At 36.2% G+C, this 16,661-nt stretch overlaps 1 protein-coding gene across 2 annotated transcripts in view; it reads right to left on the reverse strand.

Moving 5' to 3' along the window:
- Uggt1 (UDP-glucose glycoprotein glucosyltransferase 1) overlaps positions 1 to 16,661 on the reverse strand; it is a 95,039-nt gene that overhangs the window by 40,622 nt on the left and 37,756 nt on the right. For both annotated transcript variants that reach the window (XM_074070451.1, XM_074070449.1), the window contains exons 12-18: positions 16,507 to 16,598; positions 14,736 to 14,886; positions 12,294 to 12,413; positions 11,157 to 11,242; positions 9,568 to 9,703; positions 7,068 to 7,199; positions 3,735 to 3,899 (exon numbers count right to left, since the gene is read on the reverse strand). In XM_074070451.1, coding sequence (XP_073926552.1) covers positions 3,735 to 3,899; positions 7,068 to 7,199; positions 9,568 to 9,703; positions 11,157 to 11,242; positions 12,294 to 12,413; positions 14,736 to 14,886; positions 16,507 to 16,598 — 882 coding nt within the window. The remainder of the gene's footprint in view (positions 1 to 3,734; positions 3,900 to 7,067; positions 7,200 to 9,567; positions 9,704 to 11,156; positions 11,243 to 12,293; positions 12,414 to 14,735; positions 14,887 to 16,506; positions 16,599 to 16,661) is intronic.

The following is a 16,661-nucleotide window of genomic DNA, read 5'->3' on the forward strand; positions in this document are numbered from 1 at the left end:
GATTCACCCCCTCTATCCTTCCTCATGCTCCCTCCCCCACAAAGATCTACTCTTATACATTAGGGGAGCATGCAATGGAATTCAACCAAGGACTTTTTTGTATGAATGCATTAACATTCAGCCTTTAAAAATTTATTTCTGAGCTGGTGGAATGGCTCAAGTGGTAAGAGCACCTGCCTAACAAGCATGAGACCCTGAGTTCAAACCCCAGTGCAACCAAAAAAGTAAATAAAATTTAAAAAAAAAATTATTCTGGTCTTATAAAAAAAGTGATAAAATATATATGTATGTATGTATGTATGTATGTATGTATGTATGTATGTGTGTGTGTGTGTGTGTGTGTGTGTGTGTGTATGCAAAAGAGTGAAGTTAGGCTCTTACCTTATACCCTATAAAAAAATTAAAATATATTAACGATCTACACTAAAGATCTGAAAATATAAAGAACTTAGAAGACAACACTGGGGAAAATCTCTGGTAATGAATTTATCAGTGACTTCTACAGTAAAACACCACAAGGGCAGAGAACAAAAGAAAAACAAACTGGACTTTCATCAAAATTAAAACTTTTAGGCTTCAAAGGACAGTATCAAGAGAGTGAAAAGACAATCCATGAAATAGGAGAAAATATTTCCAAATCATGGAGCTGATAAGAGATTAGTATCCAAAAATAAATAAAAACTTCTCAACTATAATTAAGGAAAAAAAAAAAACCCTTAATACAAAGATGGGCAAAAAGCTAGGTATGATGGTATACTTTTGTAATCCTAGCCTGGACTACATAACAAGACCCTAGCTATCAAAAAGCAAAAACTTAAATGGAGACTATTCTCATTGTGACTGTGATTTATTCACATTTACCTAAGACTGGTGATACTGAGTATCTTTTCATGTGCTTATTGGCCATTTGTGTGTATGTGTGGTTTTGTTTTGTTTTTTTTTAACCAGTCCTGGGGTATGAACTCAAGGCCTCATGCTCAGTGGTAGAGCCCTTGACAAGCTTGGATGAGGCCCTGGGTTCCATGCCCAGGACTACAACTAGTAGTAATAAATTAATTACTACTAAATTAATTTAATTGATTAAAATTAAAAGTTGAGTTTTACAGTGTGTGAATTATATCTCAGTAACTATATAATAAAGTATTGAGTTGCTCTCAGTAACTATATAATAAAGTATTGAGTTGCTCCAAAGTCAGAATTCCTTACAAACAGAGCAAAGCATCTCTTAGAAATTCTTAAAATTTTTAAAAAAAAATACTTCATCCTGAAACCAATAAAATCTACTACTTCAATTATGACATACAAATGTTTTACAAATATTTTCCTTACAGCAGGACTTTCTAGGAGTCTACAAACCAAATATGAGTGGCAAACAGAAAACAGTGATGCTTAAAGATTTTATCAGCTACACAGGATATAAAATCAACATAGAAAAATCATTAGCATTTCCATACACTAACAATGAGCAAACTGAAAAAGAATGTATGAAAACAATTCCATTTACAATAGCCTCAAACAAAATCAAATACCTAGGTGTAAACCTAACAAAAGATGTGAAAGACCTCTACAAGGAAAACTATACATGTCTGAAGAAAGAGATTGAGGAAGACTATAGAAAGTGGAGAGATCTCCCATACTCATGGATTGGTAGAATCAACATAGTAAAAATGTTGATACTCCCCAAAGTAATCTACATGTTTAATGCAATTCCCATCAAAATTCCAATGACATTCATTAAAGAGATTGAAAAATCTACTGTGAAATTTATATGGAAACACAAGAGGCCACGAATAGCCAAGGCAATACTCAGTCAAAAGAACAATGCTGGAGGTATCACAATACCTGACTTCAAACTATATTACAAAGCAATAACAATAAAAACAGCATGGTACTGGCACAAAAACAGACATGAAGACCAGTGGAACAGAATAGAGGATCCAGATATGAAGCCACACAACTATAACCAACTTGTCTTTGACAAAGGAGCTAAAAATATACGATGGAGAAATAGCAGCCTCTTCAACAAAAACTGCTGGGAAAACTGGTTAACAGTTTGCAAAAAACTGAAACTAGATCCATGTATATCACCCTATACCAAGATTAACTCAAAATGGATCAAGGATCTTAATATCAGACTCAAACTCTTAAGTTGATACAAGAAAGAGTAGGAAATACTCTGGAGTTAGTAGGTATAGGTAAGAACTTTCTCAATGAAACCCCAGCAGCACAGCAACTAAGAGATAGCATAGATAAATGGGACCTCATAAAACTAAAAAGCTTCTGTTCATCAAAAGAAATGGTCTCTAAACTGAAGAGAACACCCACAGAGTGGGAGAAAATATTTGCCAATTATACATCAGACAAAGGACTGATAACCAGAATATACAGGGAACTTAAAAAACTAAATTCTCCCAAAACTAATGAAACAATAAAGAAATGGGCATGTGAACTAAACAGAACTTTCTCAAAAGAAGAAATTCAAATGGCCAGAAAACACATGAAAAAATGCTCACCATCTCTAGCAATAAAGGAAATGCAAATTAAAACCACACTAAGATTCCACCTCACCCCTGTTAGAATAGCCATCATCAGCAACACCACCAACAACAGGTGTTGGCGAGGATGCGGGGGAAAAAGGAACCCTCTTACACTCTTGGTGGGAATGTAAACTAGTACAACCACTCTGGAAAAAAATTTGGAGGCTACTTAAAAAGCTAGACATCGATCTACCATTTGATCCAGCAATACCACTCTTGGGGATATACCCAAAAGACTGTTACTCCAGAGGCACCTGCACATCCATGTTTACTGCGGCACTATTCACAATAGCCAAGTTATGGAAACAGCCAAGATGCCCCAGCACTGATGAATGGATTAAGAAAATGTGGTATCTATACACAATGGAATTTTATGCAGCCATGAAGAAGAACGAAATGTTATCATTCGCTGGTAAATGGATGGAATTGGAGAACATCATTCTGAGTGAGGTTAGCCTGGCTCAAAAGACCAAAAATCGTATGTTCTCCCTCATATGTGGACATTAGATCAAGGGCAAACACAACAAGGGGATTGGACTATGAGCACATGATGAAAGCAAGAGCACACAAGGGAGGGGTGAGGATAGGTAAGACACCTAAAAAACTAGCTAGCATTTGTTGCCCTTAACGCAGAGAAACTAAAGCAGATACCTTAAAGCAACTGAGGCCAATAGGAAAAGGGGAACAGGTACTAGAGAAAAGGTTAGATCAAAAAGAATTAACCTAGAAGGTAACACCCACGCACAGGAAATCAATGTGAGTCAATGCCCTGTATAGCTATCCTTATCTCAACCAGCAAAACCCCTTGTTCCTTCCTATTATTGCTTATACTCTCTCTACAACAAAATTAGAGATAAGGGCAAAATAGTTTCTGCTGGGTATTGAGCGGGGGGAGCGGGAGGGGGCGGATTGGGTGGTAAGGGAGGGGGTGGGGGCAGGGGGGAGAAATGAACCAAGCCTTGTATGCACATATGAATAATAAAAGAAAAATGAAAAAAAAAAAAAAAAGATTTTATCAGCTACAACAGAAGCTACAAAAATGTAAGCAAACTATCCTCTTGAAGTGGTAGCAAATGCCTAGCAAGTGTAACTGGAGTTTGAGTTCAAACCCCAGGAGCACCAAAAATAAAATTAAAGTAAAAAAAAAAAACAAAACAAAGTCAACCTTTGATTTTTATTTTTGTAATTGCCACTCACCAAGTACACCGCTCTTTGGAAGAAGGTAGTGGTCTCCAAGATTTTGTGCATTGTAATAGTTTCCAGCTCATCAGGATCTAACTGCTCCTTTTCAAAGGGCATTCCATTGAACAGAACCACCGGCAGCAGACCCACACCAGTCTGCTCATAGTAGCCTCTTGCTTCCTAAGACCAAAGAGACCACAAAATCAGCACATTTTTGCCTCTCATGATACAAATGAAACAAGGTATATTTTCTTGTATGTCTGTTCTAACAAAGAAAAAAAAAACAAATATGAGAAAGAAACAAATATATTTCTTTAAAAACAATAGTGGCAACATAGTTAATATTAGACTGGGTAAATTTGAGATTGAGTTAGTGAGTTTTACATGTGTTGAAATCTTGATTCTGCTGAAGAACCAAAGGGGAATATCACAGACCAAACTCCTCAGAGTTCTGTTGTACAGTGCTGATCACAGTATGTGTAATTCAGTTTGAGTGACCGGGTTTACCTACACGAACACTTAACTGGCAAAGTTCTAGAGCATGTGCCTAGCATGTACAAGACCCTCTTCATCATATATACATACATACATACATAAGTAAATAAGTAAATAAGTAAGTATGCTGAAGTGATCCACTAATAAGTAAGGAAGGAAATAAATAAATAAATAATAAGTATGCTGAAGTGGTCCATTAGGGATCTTGGATTCCAGGCAGTGTTATACAACAGTGATGGCTAGGGACTTCATTTAAAGAAACCCATGAGCCAGGATGGTGTTACATTCCTGTAATCCCAGCACTCAGGAGGCTGAGGCAGAAGAACTGAGGTATAGAGGCTACCATGAAATACATAAAGTGCTCCAAGTCAATCTGAAAAATGTTAAAAAAAAAAAAAAAAAAAGAAGAGAAAGGGAGAGGAGAGGGAGGGAGGAAGGAAGGAAGGAAACCCATGAACCACTGACTGGACAAAAACATGAATCAACCTGGATTGTGGCATTCAATTCTAGCACTTTGGTAGGGCATCAAGTATCTTGAAGACCACGGACTATCATCATTAAACATTCAAGAACTGAATTTGAATAACCTTACAAAAATGTACATACTCTCCAAAAGCTTCAAGTGTCACTTGTATTACAGCTCTCCATTGAACAGGCTCTCAAAGTAAAAGCTTAGAGGGACTAAAATTCATTAATACTTTCCACTTTACAGACTACAGCCATAGAAAGGGTGCTTTCCAAAAGTGTTTTGTGTTCCCACATTTTTACTGATAGAGAAGCATAAGCTTAGTATGATAAGTTTGGAATTAAGTCTTTGGTTGTATACTATAAAAAGATGAATAAGAAAATAAGGATGAAGTGGTAAAAATAAGCCCTGACTAAATACATAGGAAAAAGAAAAATTCCTTCTAAGAAGGAAGAAGACTATACACTTTCCTAAAACTAGAAATTAACACTATCAATGCTGTGGAATAGGTATGGATTAATATATTAGCAGTCCACAAAATTTGTTTACTAAGCTGTTTACTAAGTTGAAAACTTTCTTTTTTCTGGCACGAGGGTTTGAACTCAGGGCCTCACACTTGCAAGGCAGACACTTACCGCTTGAGCACTCTGCCAGCCCTGAGAACTTCTTTTTATATGTAATACAGCAGAATATTTTGTAATGCATTGTGCATAGTAAGATTAAATATTGTTACAGCCACATATATGTAAATATTCATATACTTGGTCAGTAAATAAAGGGTTTTTAATTTTTTTTCCTATAAAAAAATTTTTTTAAAGTGCAGAAAGAAAAGATTGCTTCTGCCCACAGAAACAAGTTAAATGACTGGAAAACTCAAAAATTCGAGGTTAAAACCAACTGAGGCTGAATTGGTGTAGGTCAGACAACTATAGAAGACATAGGAAGGGCTGAGGGTGTTGCTCAGTGAGAGAGTACGTGCTTCTGCATTTTATTTATTTATTTAATTTTTTTTTTCTGGTACTGGGGATTGAACTCAGGGCCTCATGCATGCTAGGCAAACATTTATCCACTGAGCTACATCCCCAACCTGCTCGTGTGTTTTAACAAAAAATGTTTTAGCATTGCATTTTGATTCCTTGCCTTACCATATATTTGCAGTAAACTGACCAACTTGTTCCTGCTTGCAATAGAGAAAGATCTTTCACTGTATTTAATGTTTCAGAAGAAAAAAAACATTAAATCAACATTTAAACATTAAATTATTATATCCTTATTATCAAACTTTGCTGTTTATTAATTTTTTCTTCTTTTTTTCCTTCGGTACTAGTGCTTGAACTCAGGGTCTTCACCTTGAACCACTCTACCAGCCCTATTTTTGTGAAGGGTTTTTCGAGATGGGGTCTCGCAGAACTATTTGCCTGGGATGGCTTCAAACTGCAATCCTCCTGATCTCTGCCTCCTGAGTACCTAGGATTACAGGTGTGAGCCACTGGCACCCGGCTTATTAATTTCTTGATACATTCTAATCCTTACTCTAAATAATTAAATAAAGCCAATATTATATATATTAAGCCATATATCATCTTCTGGCTGTATACTTCCAGTAGATTTTTTATTCAGAACATACTTCATATAAATACTACTATTGTTTTGTAAAAGAGGAGCTATTTCCAATTTAATAGTTAATATGCAAGTTAAAAATCAGTGATAATCTTCACAAAACTGAAATACTTACCACTTTTCCGAGCACTGAAAAGTGATGCAGTTTCAACGTTTTAAAGTGTTAATCATAATCACCACCATTAATAGCTGCCCCTCAAGTGACAAAGAAAGTACTCTGCTGCAGTCAAATGGAAAGTACAAAAGAATAGTCTTACCTTACCTTTAAAAAACTAGCTAGCATTTGTTGCCCTTAATGCAGAGAAACTAAAGCAGATACCTTAAAGCAACTGAGGCCAATAGGAAAAGGGGACCAGGAACTAGAGAAAAGGTTAGATCAAAAAGAATTAACCTAGAAGGTAACACCCACGCACAGGAAATCAATGTGAGTCAATGCCCTGTATAGCTATCCTTATCTCAACCAGCAAAACCCCTTGTTCCTTCCTATTATTGCTTATACTCTCTCTACAACAAAATTAGAGATAAGGGCAAAATAGTTTCTGCTGGGTATTGAGGGGGTGGGGGGGAGAGGGAGGGGGCTGGAGTGGGTGGTAAGGGAGGGGGTGGGGGCAGGGGGGAGAAATGAACCAAGCCTTGTATGCACATATGAATAATAAAAGAAAAAAAAAAAGTGTTAATCATAATCACCACCATTAATAGCTGCCCCTCAAGTGACAAAGAAAGTACTCTGCTGCAGTCAAATGCAAAGTACAAAAGAATAGTCTTACCTTACGATTCTGATCATAGGCAGAGTCAATCCCCACAATGCTGTTCACTTCTACATATGGATATTTCTTCTCCAGGACACTGACCACATGTTCAACTTTTACTTTTTCTCCAGTCCTCACCTTGTTGTAGATCTGAAGAAAGAAAAACAGGGTAACTGCTATACTTTTACATTGACATTTCAAAGTGTTCATTATGAAAGATTGAAGAAAATGACTATTTTTCTTAAAAGTCAAATTAAATATATTAGCAATTCTTCCATTCTAATATACCTTATTAAGATGCCTTTTTAGGCTACAAACTAAGTACTTCTTTAAATGATCTAATTAACGCATAGTCACATTAAGTCCTAAATGCAAAAAATGCACAAAGAAAATCTGAAGCCAGATGTGGTAGCACACACCTGCAATCTCAGCACTTAGGAAGCTGAGACAGGAGAATCCCAAATTCTAGGCCAGCCTGGGCTACATAGCAAGACCTGTCTCAAAACAACACAGAATAACAAACAAACATACAAAACCTCATATCTATGATATTTAGGGTGAAAATTCCTGAAAAAATATGTATGGCATAATACCTATTCTTTTTAAAACAGATCAAAAACAACAGAACTGTATCTGTACATTTTTTTTTCTTTTCCTTTTTTGGTGATACTGGGGCTTGAACTCAGGGCCTTCGCCTTGAGCCACTCCACCAGCCCTTTTTTGTGAAGAGTTTTTTGGACATAGAGTCTCGTGAACTATTTGCTTGGGCTGACTTTGAACCACAATCCTTCTGATCTCCGCCTCCTGAGTAGCTAGGATTACAGGCAGAAGCCACCAGCACCCAGCCTGTGTCTGTACATTTGAAATCTGGAATGATGCAAGGCAACTCTTTAGTGATGTCTATTTTTAAGGAAGATCAGGAAAGGAAGAGGGGTGAAATAGAAACTTTTAAATGGGCACTAATATTTTTGGATTATTTTTATAGTGAACATGTGTACTTTTTGTGATTAAAAATTCCACAAAAAAAGTGAAAACTTGCATTATTTTTTTCCTACATACACATATCTAGGAGGGGGAAAAGTTTCAAGAGCAGACTTTAGCATAATTATTCTGACTTCTATTTCTATTTCATTCTTGGTAGCCCTATTGCTAACTACCTTCCTCCTCATCAATTCTCATGGAGATCCCCCAACAGAGCCCTTCAGCTAGAATCCCACCACTCTGTGCCCTTCATCAGGTCCATCTCCATACTGCTGCAGAGTATTTTTAAGCTTCAGTCTGCCTGCTGTGCACTATACACCCAGCAAACCAACCTGTAGAGCCCTTGAGGACTAGCTTCTTCCTCTCCTTAGCTCTCAGTCTCTTGCTCTTGCTCACACCACACTAGCAACTTGCTATCACCACCTCTAATTTGCAACCTGGGGAAGTACTTCCATGTTCCCTGCTAGACTCAGCTGGGACAACTTCCCACTATAGAAAAATACCCATGGCCATCGTAAGGATGAGCAAGGGCCCTCAGATTACACAGCCAGTTGTGCTCTCCACACCAGATGACACCATCTGTTTGGATGTGTTTTCACAAGGTTGTAAATAAGATTTGTGAGGACAGGGCTACATCTTACTATTCTTTGTATCCCCCACAGCTAGTACCAGATCAAGAACATGTCAGCCTTCAATATATATTTTCTAGGCTGGGGGGAGGAGGTGGTGGCTCAAGTGGCAGAGCACCTGCCTAGAAACTGCAAGGCCCTGAGTTCAAACCCCATCCACCAAAAAATAACTGAATAAATAAGTATTTGTCAAATAAAGAAATAACATTCTAACTAACAATAAATGACACAAATGCATCTATAGACAATAAACATAACAATTAATAAACTACATCTTATTTATGGGTAAAAATGGTTAAATCAATTGCTTTAAACATGTTTTTTTTTAAGTTACCATTAATCTGAAAACAAAAGAAATGCTACTTATAAAGCTGTCTATCCTCAAAAACAGAAAGGGAAAAAACCCAAGAAAACAAGGACAAGTCTCTGTTTGAAATTAAGTAAATTCCTTAAATACATGCAGGGCATTTTCACAGTTTCCAATAAAACCTGAAAAAAATCAGACTGTGAATAAGAATTTTATGACTTGAATACTAAAATAAGTCCTAATTTTAAGACAGCATAAGATAGTCTCAAAGCAGAAAAAAATCTAAATATTTTTGAACAAGTAGAGAATATTACATTTGTCAGAAGGCATTAACTAGTGATTTCAAATCACCAAGGGAAAGAGACTAAGATGCACTCATCTGCCTCCTGAAGAATCCTAGCTTAGCTGCAATCACCTCAATCAGCAATATTAACATCAGCAAATCAATAAAGTAACAGCAACCCAAGATATGAAACACGGCATTTTATGTGTGTAACTTAACTCTTCCTCCCTACACAAATACAGAATCCTCTTACCACATGTTGTGTTTTAGAGTAAATTAAATTAACATAATCATATGCCATTTTGAACAAAAACATACATGCGTCAGAGTTTGGAAGGCGTGATAATCATCCACTTCTTGAACAACATAATTATATGCTCGAAGAATAGCCACTCCGGCATCCTGCATCCCATCAACATCTTCAGAGTCATCAACCACAAAGATAAAACCAATTCTGGACAGGAGAAAAAGAAAAAGAAACATCTTAAAGAACAAAGCCAGCTGAAGGTGCTGGCATCCCTGTGATTCTCTCAGGTATTGTGACTAACAGAGGACAACTATCCTAGTAAAGAGCACAGTTCACATCCTACGTGTTTGGCAAGTGCCCACATTATGTACAAAATAAAAGAGCGGGTTCTCAAGACAGCATAGGCTTTTCAACATTTAAAGCTAGCTGTTTCAGAGTCATGAAAAGACTAACATGAAGGGTGTTGCTACAGTTTTTACATAGACATTTCATTCCGCTTTTAAACAAAAATAAGCATGGCTCAAGTGGCAGAGCACCTGCCTAGCAAGCACAAGGCTCTGGTTGTAATCTGGTCATTAACTCCCCCATTTTCCAAATGGTATTTATGTTTTGTATGAAAAATACACTCATTCCACTCAAAAATCTCTGCTTTACTGACTGACATCAAAACCCTCCATTAAGCAAGGCGCCAGTGGCTCACGACTGTAATCTTACCTACTAGGGAGACTAAGATTAGGAGGATTGAGGCTTGAAGCTAGCCCAGACAAATAGTTCACAAGACCTAATTTTCTAAAACACCAGAGCAAAATGGCCTGGAGGTGTGGCTCAAACAGTAGATTGCTTCCTTTGCAAGTGGGAAGCCCTGAGTTCAAGCCCTGTTTTGTTCAAAGCCTCTGAGAAATCTAACTTGTCCCTGATAAAGTACTTGCAACTACTGCAACCAAACTTAGCACTCAGGACCCTCTTACAGTGCTTGCAAGTATGCAGAAGATTCCTTCCAAGAAAGTAATTAGTTCAGTGCAGGGTAGATAATGTTTGTTCATTAAAGACTTCTTTTCTTCTTTATGTTCCTGATTTCTAAGAATTCAAATTTCATCAACATGTGAAACTACCATAATATTTTCAGAATGTAAGTGAAAATATCTTAACATTGATACATAAAATCTTAGAAACATTATTCATGAAAGGAACAGTGGAAACCCAGCCAGAGTATCCTGCTGTTATATTTGGCAACACAACTGAAATGAATATGCCTGTTGGCATCCACAAAAGGCTATGCAACATTCTGTAACACTCAGTCTTTGACAGTCTAACAACAGCTATTAGTAAAGCTATCTACCTCTGCTAAAAGTAGAAACAGGCTTTGTGATGTGGACATGCACTTAGGAAAACTCACTTCTACTGTGAAATAAACAAAAGACCACAAACTATTTTCACATGGGCTAGTTATTAAGAATTCAATGGTGGTAAGCTTCTATTCATTAGGAATCAAATTCTCAGTCCCCAAAGATACTGGCTTCATACCAAGTGGAAGATAAAACTATTATGGATCCAAACTATTAATTACCCTACCACCCAATAGCACCAGACTTGCACCTCAGAATAACAAACAAAACCACTGTGAAATTAACTATATCATCAAACTGATAACCAATGTTACCTTAGTGGTATATGATTACTGAGGAACATCTCTGCTGTGTTAATCAATTCTGCTGTGGTTTCATGTGCAGGATCAACTATAAAAACCTATTGGGGGAAGGGAAGAGAAACCATGAAATGATATTCATTCAAATATCCTTAGGCCAATAGAAATGCTGTTAGTCATTGTACATGAAGCCAACCTTTTTCCACATAAAAAAAGAATTAGGAAAACAACAGTTGCCTGTGTCTATGTTCTAAGAATGCAAGTAGTAGTTGAAGGCAAGGTACTTTTCTCATGGATTTCTTCTGGTGATACCTGAATGGTATTCCAGACGGCTGACACCTATGATAATCCACTAAACAAAAACCAAGTTTTATTGACTCTCCCACTCTAGAAAATGGAGACTGCCTTTTATTGTATATTCACTTCCCAACTCATACCACTATAATAACCATCATGTATTAAGCCCTCACTATGTACTAAGCAACTCATATATATTCACTAATTTAATAAAGTTCACCCACAGGAAGAACAAGACTGAAGTTTTGGAAGGAAAAAGGTGATTTCAAGAGTGAGAAGAGTAAAGAGGGCAGTTTCCCATGCAAGTTCCAATCCAATCTTGGCTCCAACCTGCCTCCATGTCTTCTGTAGCTATGAGAGGGAAGAGAAAGAAATGAGAGGGGAAGAGGGGACCAGGTAAGAACCTTCTTTCTTGAAGTGAGGAAAACAATTAGGAGCTGACAAAAAGACTTATTTAAGGGATTAAATTGAACTACTAAATTGGAGGGATTGAGATATTAAAGTAAAACAGTAATAATATGCACATTCTAAAAAGTAAAAAGAACTGTCTTAAAACTTATGTAACATTGTTGTAAACCTAAAACTGCTCTAGAAAAATACAGAAACTAAAATGACGGAGTCTAAACTTTCAAATTGCAGATGGAGAGCATCTCCTCACACAAATCCACTATAGCACAGCCCTATAAAACAGCAACGCATTCCAAAGCCTTTTTGTTTAGACATTTTGCTGGTGGTAGTGGGTGGGAAAGCAGCTAACAAATGAGAGAAGAGAACATTCCATATTGGACAAAAAAGTAGGGGAGAAAGCAAAGGAGAAACAGTTATGATGAGATGACCAGAAGAAGTTTTACTTACCATATTATGCAAGTTTTTTCTGATCTGCCGGATAACACCAGGAAAGGTGGGTCGAAGCAACTCTTGTAGACTAGAAGGCCATGAATTATATCTGCTGTCAACCTCCAGGTTGTTGACCCACTAGTAAAAAAATAACACAACATGGCACATAACATTTAGTTACCAATTAGTGAAATATGCTGTTAAAAACAATAAGACTTTAAATTAAGAAGAATCACATAGGACATGAACACTTTCAAACACACAAAGACTGAGTAAAAAAATGAGTAACCTATTTTGGTTACTCAAGCTACAGGACAGGTGAAGTTATTTAAAATCGACAAAATCAATAAAGGACTAATACTAAGAAATATCAAAAACACAAGCAACCCACAGGAAATAAGAATATGAATAAGAAATCCACAGAGAATCCAAATGGAGATATACACCCATTATAATTTGGAAAATATAAGCTAAAACCACAATGAAATTTCACACTCACTAAATTGGGAAAACTTAGGTTTTTCAGTATCCAAAAATAGACAAATACACAGAGCAACAGAACTGTCACCCACAGCCATCACAGAACACTCACTTTAGAGAAATAGACCAAATTAAAGACTTGGTTAATACCACTAAATACTCCACATCTATGTATTTACCCCAAATGAATTCTCACATGTAAGTCCAAGGAAAGAGCTATGAAAAGAGCCATTACGGCACCATTTACAGCAGAAAAAAAAAGAACAATAATAAACAGTATGTACCTATCATTCATATATATATATATATAAATGGGGATAAAGAACTATGTGTATATTTCCTTGCTCATGTATGCTCATGAATACCCAAATACATTTTTTGTTTGTTTTTTCTTGAAACAGGATCTCACTATGTAGCCCAGGCTGGCCTCGATCTCGAGATCCCCCTGCCTCCACCCCACAAATGCTGGGATTATAGGCCTGCACCACCATATCCAGTCCCAAAGAACTGTTAATGTTAGGGAGAAAAATGATGGCTGAATGATTCAACTAAATACCTTCTGAACATCTTAAATTTTAAGCTAGGAAAGTATAAATGATTTTCTAAAGAAATAAATAAAACATTACACAATGATGTTATAATCTATCTACATGTATCAACCTACAAAAAATTTTAAAAACCTGTTGAACAAAAAAGAAGGTCTTGTGACAAAAGGCATAATTTAAAACTATTAAAACATTTTAATTAATAACCTGAAGGACTTTAATGATTACCTCTTATATGTGATCCCTATAAAGAGATTGTGGTAGGTGGCACATACCTCTAATCCCAGCACTCAGGACACTGGAATGGGGGGATCTCAAATTCAAGGATAGACTGATTTACATAGTGAGACACTGTTGCAAAACACAAAGCAAAACAAAAGGCAATATGGGAAATGGCACCATTGTGGACAGTCATGGTGAAAATGAGGTCAGATTTGTCAAATACAAAAAGGAACTTGAGGGATGCCAGCAGAGCACTGGACTGTCCAAATATTTAAAATGTTTAATAGGACACAAAAGGGTAAAATAAGGGATGGGAGAATGCACATCAACTTCAGAGAGGAATTACTTGCAGGGAGGAGAGGGGTAGAACTGGGAAAGAATAAAGGAGAGCTTCAATTGAAACATTTTCCCCCTCCAAGAAAACAACATACCAGTCATCAATGATTATTTAGTAAGAATGGTGATTAGGGTTGCTAATCTCTATGTTAACATAGAAATATGCCCTATTTATGCTATTCTCTTTATTCTATATAAGTAAAACCATTTTAGCAGAAAAATAATAGTACTCATCAAAATGTGTAACAGTTATATCACCAAAGTAAGAACTCAAGCAATGATAATACACAATCTACATTATTTCTCTTTCAATAAAATTTCTCTAAAATAAATGCAGCTCAGAAACCAAAAAAAAAAATTTTCCAAAAGAGACTGGGGTTCCTAGGGTCAGCCAACCACATCAGCTCTACACTGATCTCATTTTTACCATGACCACTTTCCATATTCTCTATACAGATGACAACGGCTCAGAGATCACATAACAGGTAATAATCAAACTTCTGTTAAATAAGGTATTTACTAAGAATACATATTTTAGTAGTTTAACTCATACATGTTGTCACAAAATCACACAAAACCCATATGCAACTACAAAAATATAAACTTCACACTTTTTCCCAAGATGTACAGCTGAATCCTAGGCATATACCACCATGAAAAAAACTGCTATCTTAATTTCATTAGCAACATGAACTCAACTTATTGGAGCATTTAAGAGCCTACTTCATTATATATACACAGTCCCACATAAATAGTTGCGAATCTCTGACCCCAACAAAAGAGATGGGAATAATTTCACTTTCATAAAACAAATGAGATGGCTATAATAAAGATGTCTGGCCAGAATGCCTCAGCACCACTCCAAAGGAATACTCACTGAAATAGCAGAACTCCTGATGTCCACTGCATAGTCGGCCTCAGAGGGCTGGATGTTCAGCTTCAAAATATTATGCAGAGAAAGGCCTTCTATTCCTAGTCTATGCAGACCCTCCATTACCCGGGCTTCATTCCTCAGTACATCAAAGAGACTGAAAAAAAATTAAAAAAAAAAAAAAAAAAAAAAAAAAAAAAAAAATATATATATATATATATATATATATACATGGAATTTAGTAGAGCTGGAGATTTAGGTCAGTGGTACTGCACACCCCTGGCATATGTGAGGCCCTGAATACAATTCCCAGAACAGGCAAAAAAAAAGTAACATGTACCTCATAGTATTTAGTAGAAAAAAACTTTTTAAAAATCCTCACCATGAAAAAAAACCTATAAGCTCTAACTCAATGCCAAACCACAGCAATTGAGGAACAATGAGGATCTCTTCTCATTGTTCCATCTTGCCAAAGTACCCAGGACAGAGTGGGGAACACATGCATCTTGGTTCCTGTTTATCTATACTTCTCAGTGTACATAGAAATTATCATCTTTAACTATAAACACAAGTTGAAGATAAGCCTAAATCTGGTATTTTATAATGTTTTTAAAAGTAATGCATTAATCTCCCTGTATTGTCTCTTATAACTGCAGGTGAAACCATAATCAGCTCAAAATAAAAGGTTAAAAAAATCACACCACAGCGTGAGGCCCTGAGTTCAATCATCCTGTACAAAACAACAACAACAAAAAGAACACTGCCCACAAAAAAGGGACAGTATGTTACATATGTTCAATGCATGTTTCAATATCAATATCAGCTGACCAATATCATGTGACACACACATGACCACAAAAAAGAATCTGGAAAAACTGTTGGGGAGACAGAAAAGACAGAGAGGGGATGAAATAAAACAGTTTGAAACTTTACTTTTTAGTTTCTTTATCTCCATATTTAAATTTTTTATAATAAGTAACACTCAGTTTGTAATATCTGAAAAAAATAGATTGTATATGTTTTTAATAAATCACTCACTAAAAACACTATGGACAATCTTTTAAAGTATCCATATCCATTTTACTAACTTATCACTAGCTTTGTAATGCAATAAATTGGCATAAAAGCTTAATTAAAATAATCCATGTGAAAATATCTTCAAATTTTATTTTTGAATTGGCATATATCATGTGAAAATAATTTATGATAAGAACTACTTCTCCTGAAGCATTAACAATTGCTTGTTTTTAGTACAATGGAGCCACAGTGTCAACTGCAATAATTTTTATTCCAAGGATAAAATCTGAATTCTACCTGACTGTCCAAAATCATGTCTTCCCAAAATCATGAAGACAATTCAGAGCTAGTTAGTCTTGAGCTACATTTTAAGAACAACAACAACAAAAAAAGTAGGTGTTTAAATAATAATGCATCCTGAGACACCAGAGATAGCATTATGAAGAAACCTACTTCACACCTCCCAGAAGCAAAGGAAGCTGTTCTTTTCCCTTTCGATAATTAACAGGGAAACTGTTACAGGCATCCTCAGAAAACACTTAGGCCTTGCACATACATTGTGATTCAAGATGATGACAGGTCACACTGCCCACCCCCATCATAGCATGGGCCAACCTCCATGCTCTCAGTGAAGTCTGGTAAGCAATCAGACTTTGCTTATGCATATCAAGGAGGAACAATATGTGAATACATCACATCATAAGAAGCTACACAATATTATAAAATCTTATAAAAAGAAAAAAGAAAAAATTATCCACACCTGAATATATCTTGTGTATCTAAATCAATATGAAGTCCATTGATAAAGAGAGCTGAGTCTCCAGGCTGTAATCCTAAAGTTCCCTTGAAATACTGAAAAATAAAACAGAGTAGTGAGATTTTTAACAAAACTTTCTGTGTTGGTGGTCTTTATTG

This window comes from Castor canadensis, chromosome 4, assembly GCF_047511655.1.
Source record: "Castor canadensis chromosome 4, mCasCan1.hap1v2, whole genome shotgun sequence".
NCBI classification, from domain to species: Eukaryota; Metazoa; Chordata; class Mammalia; order Rodentia; family Castoridae; genus Castor; species Castor canadensis.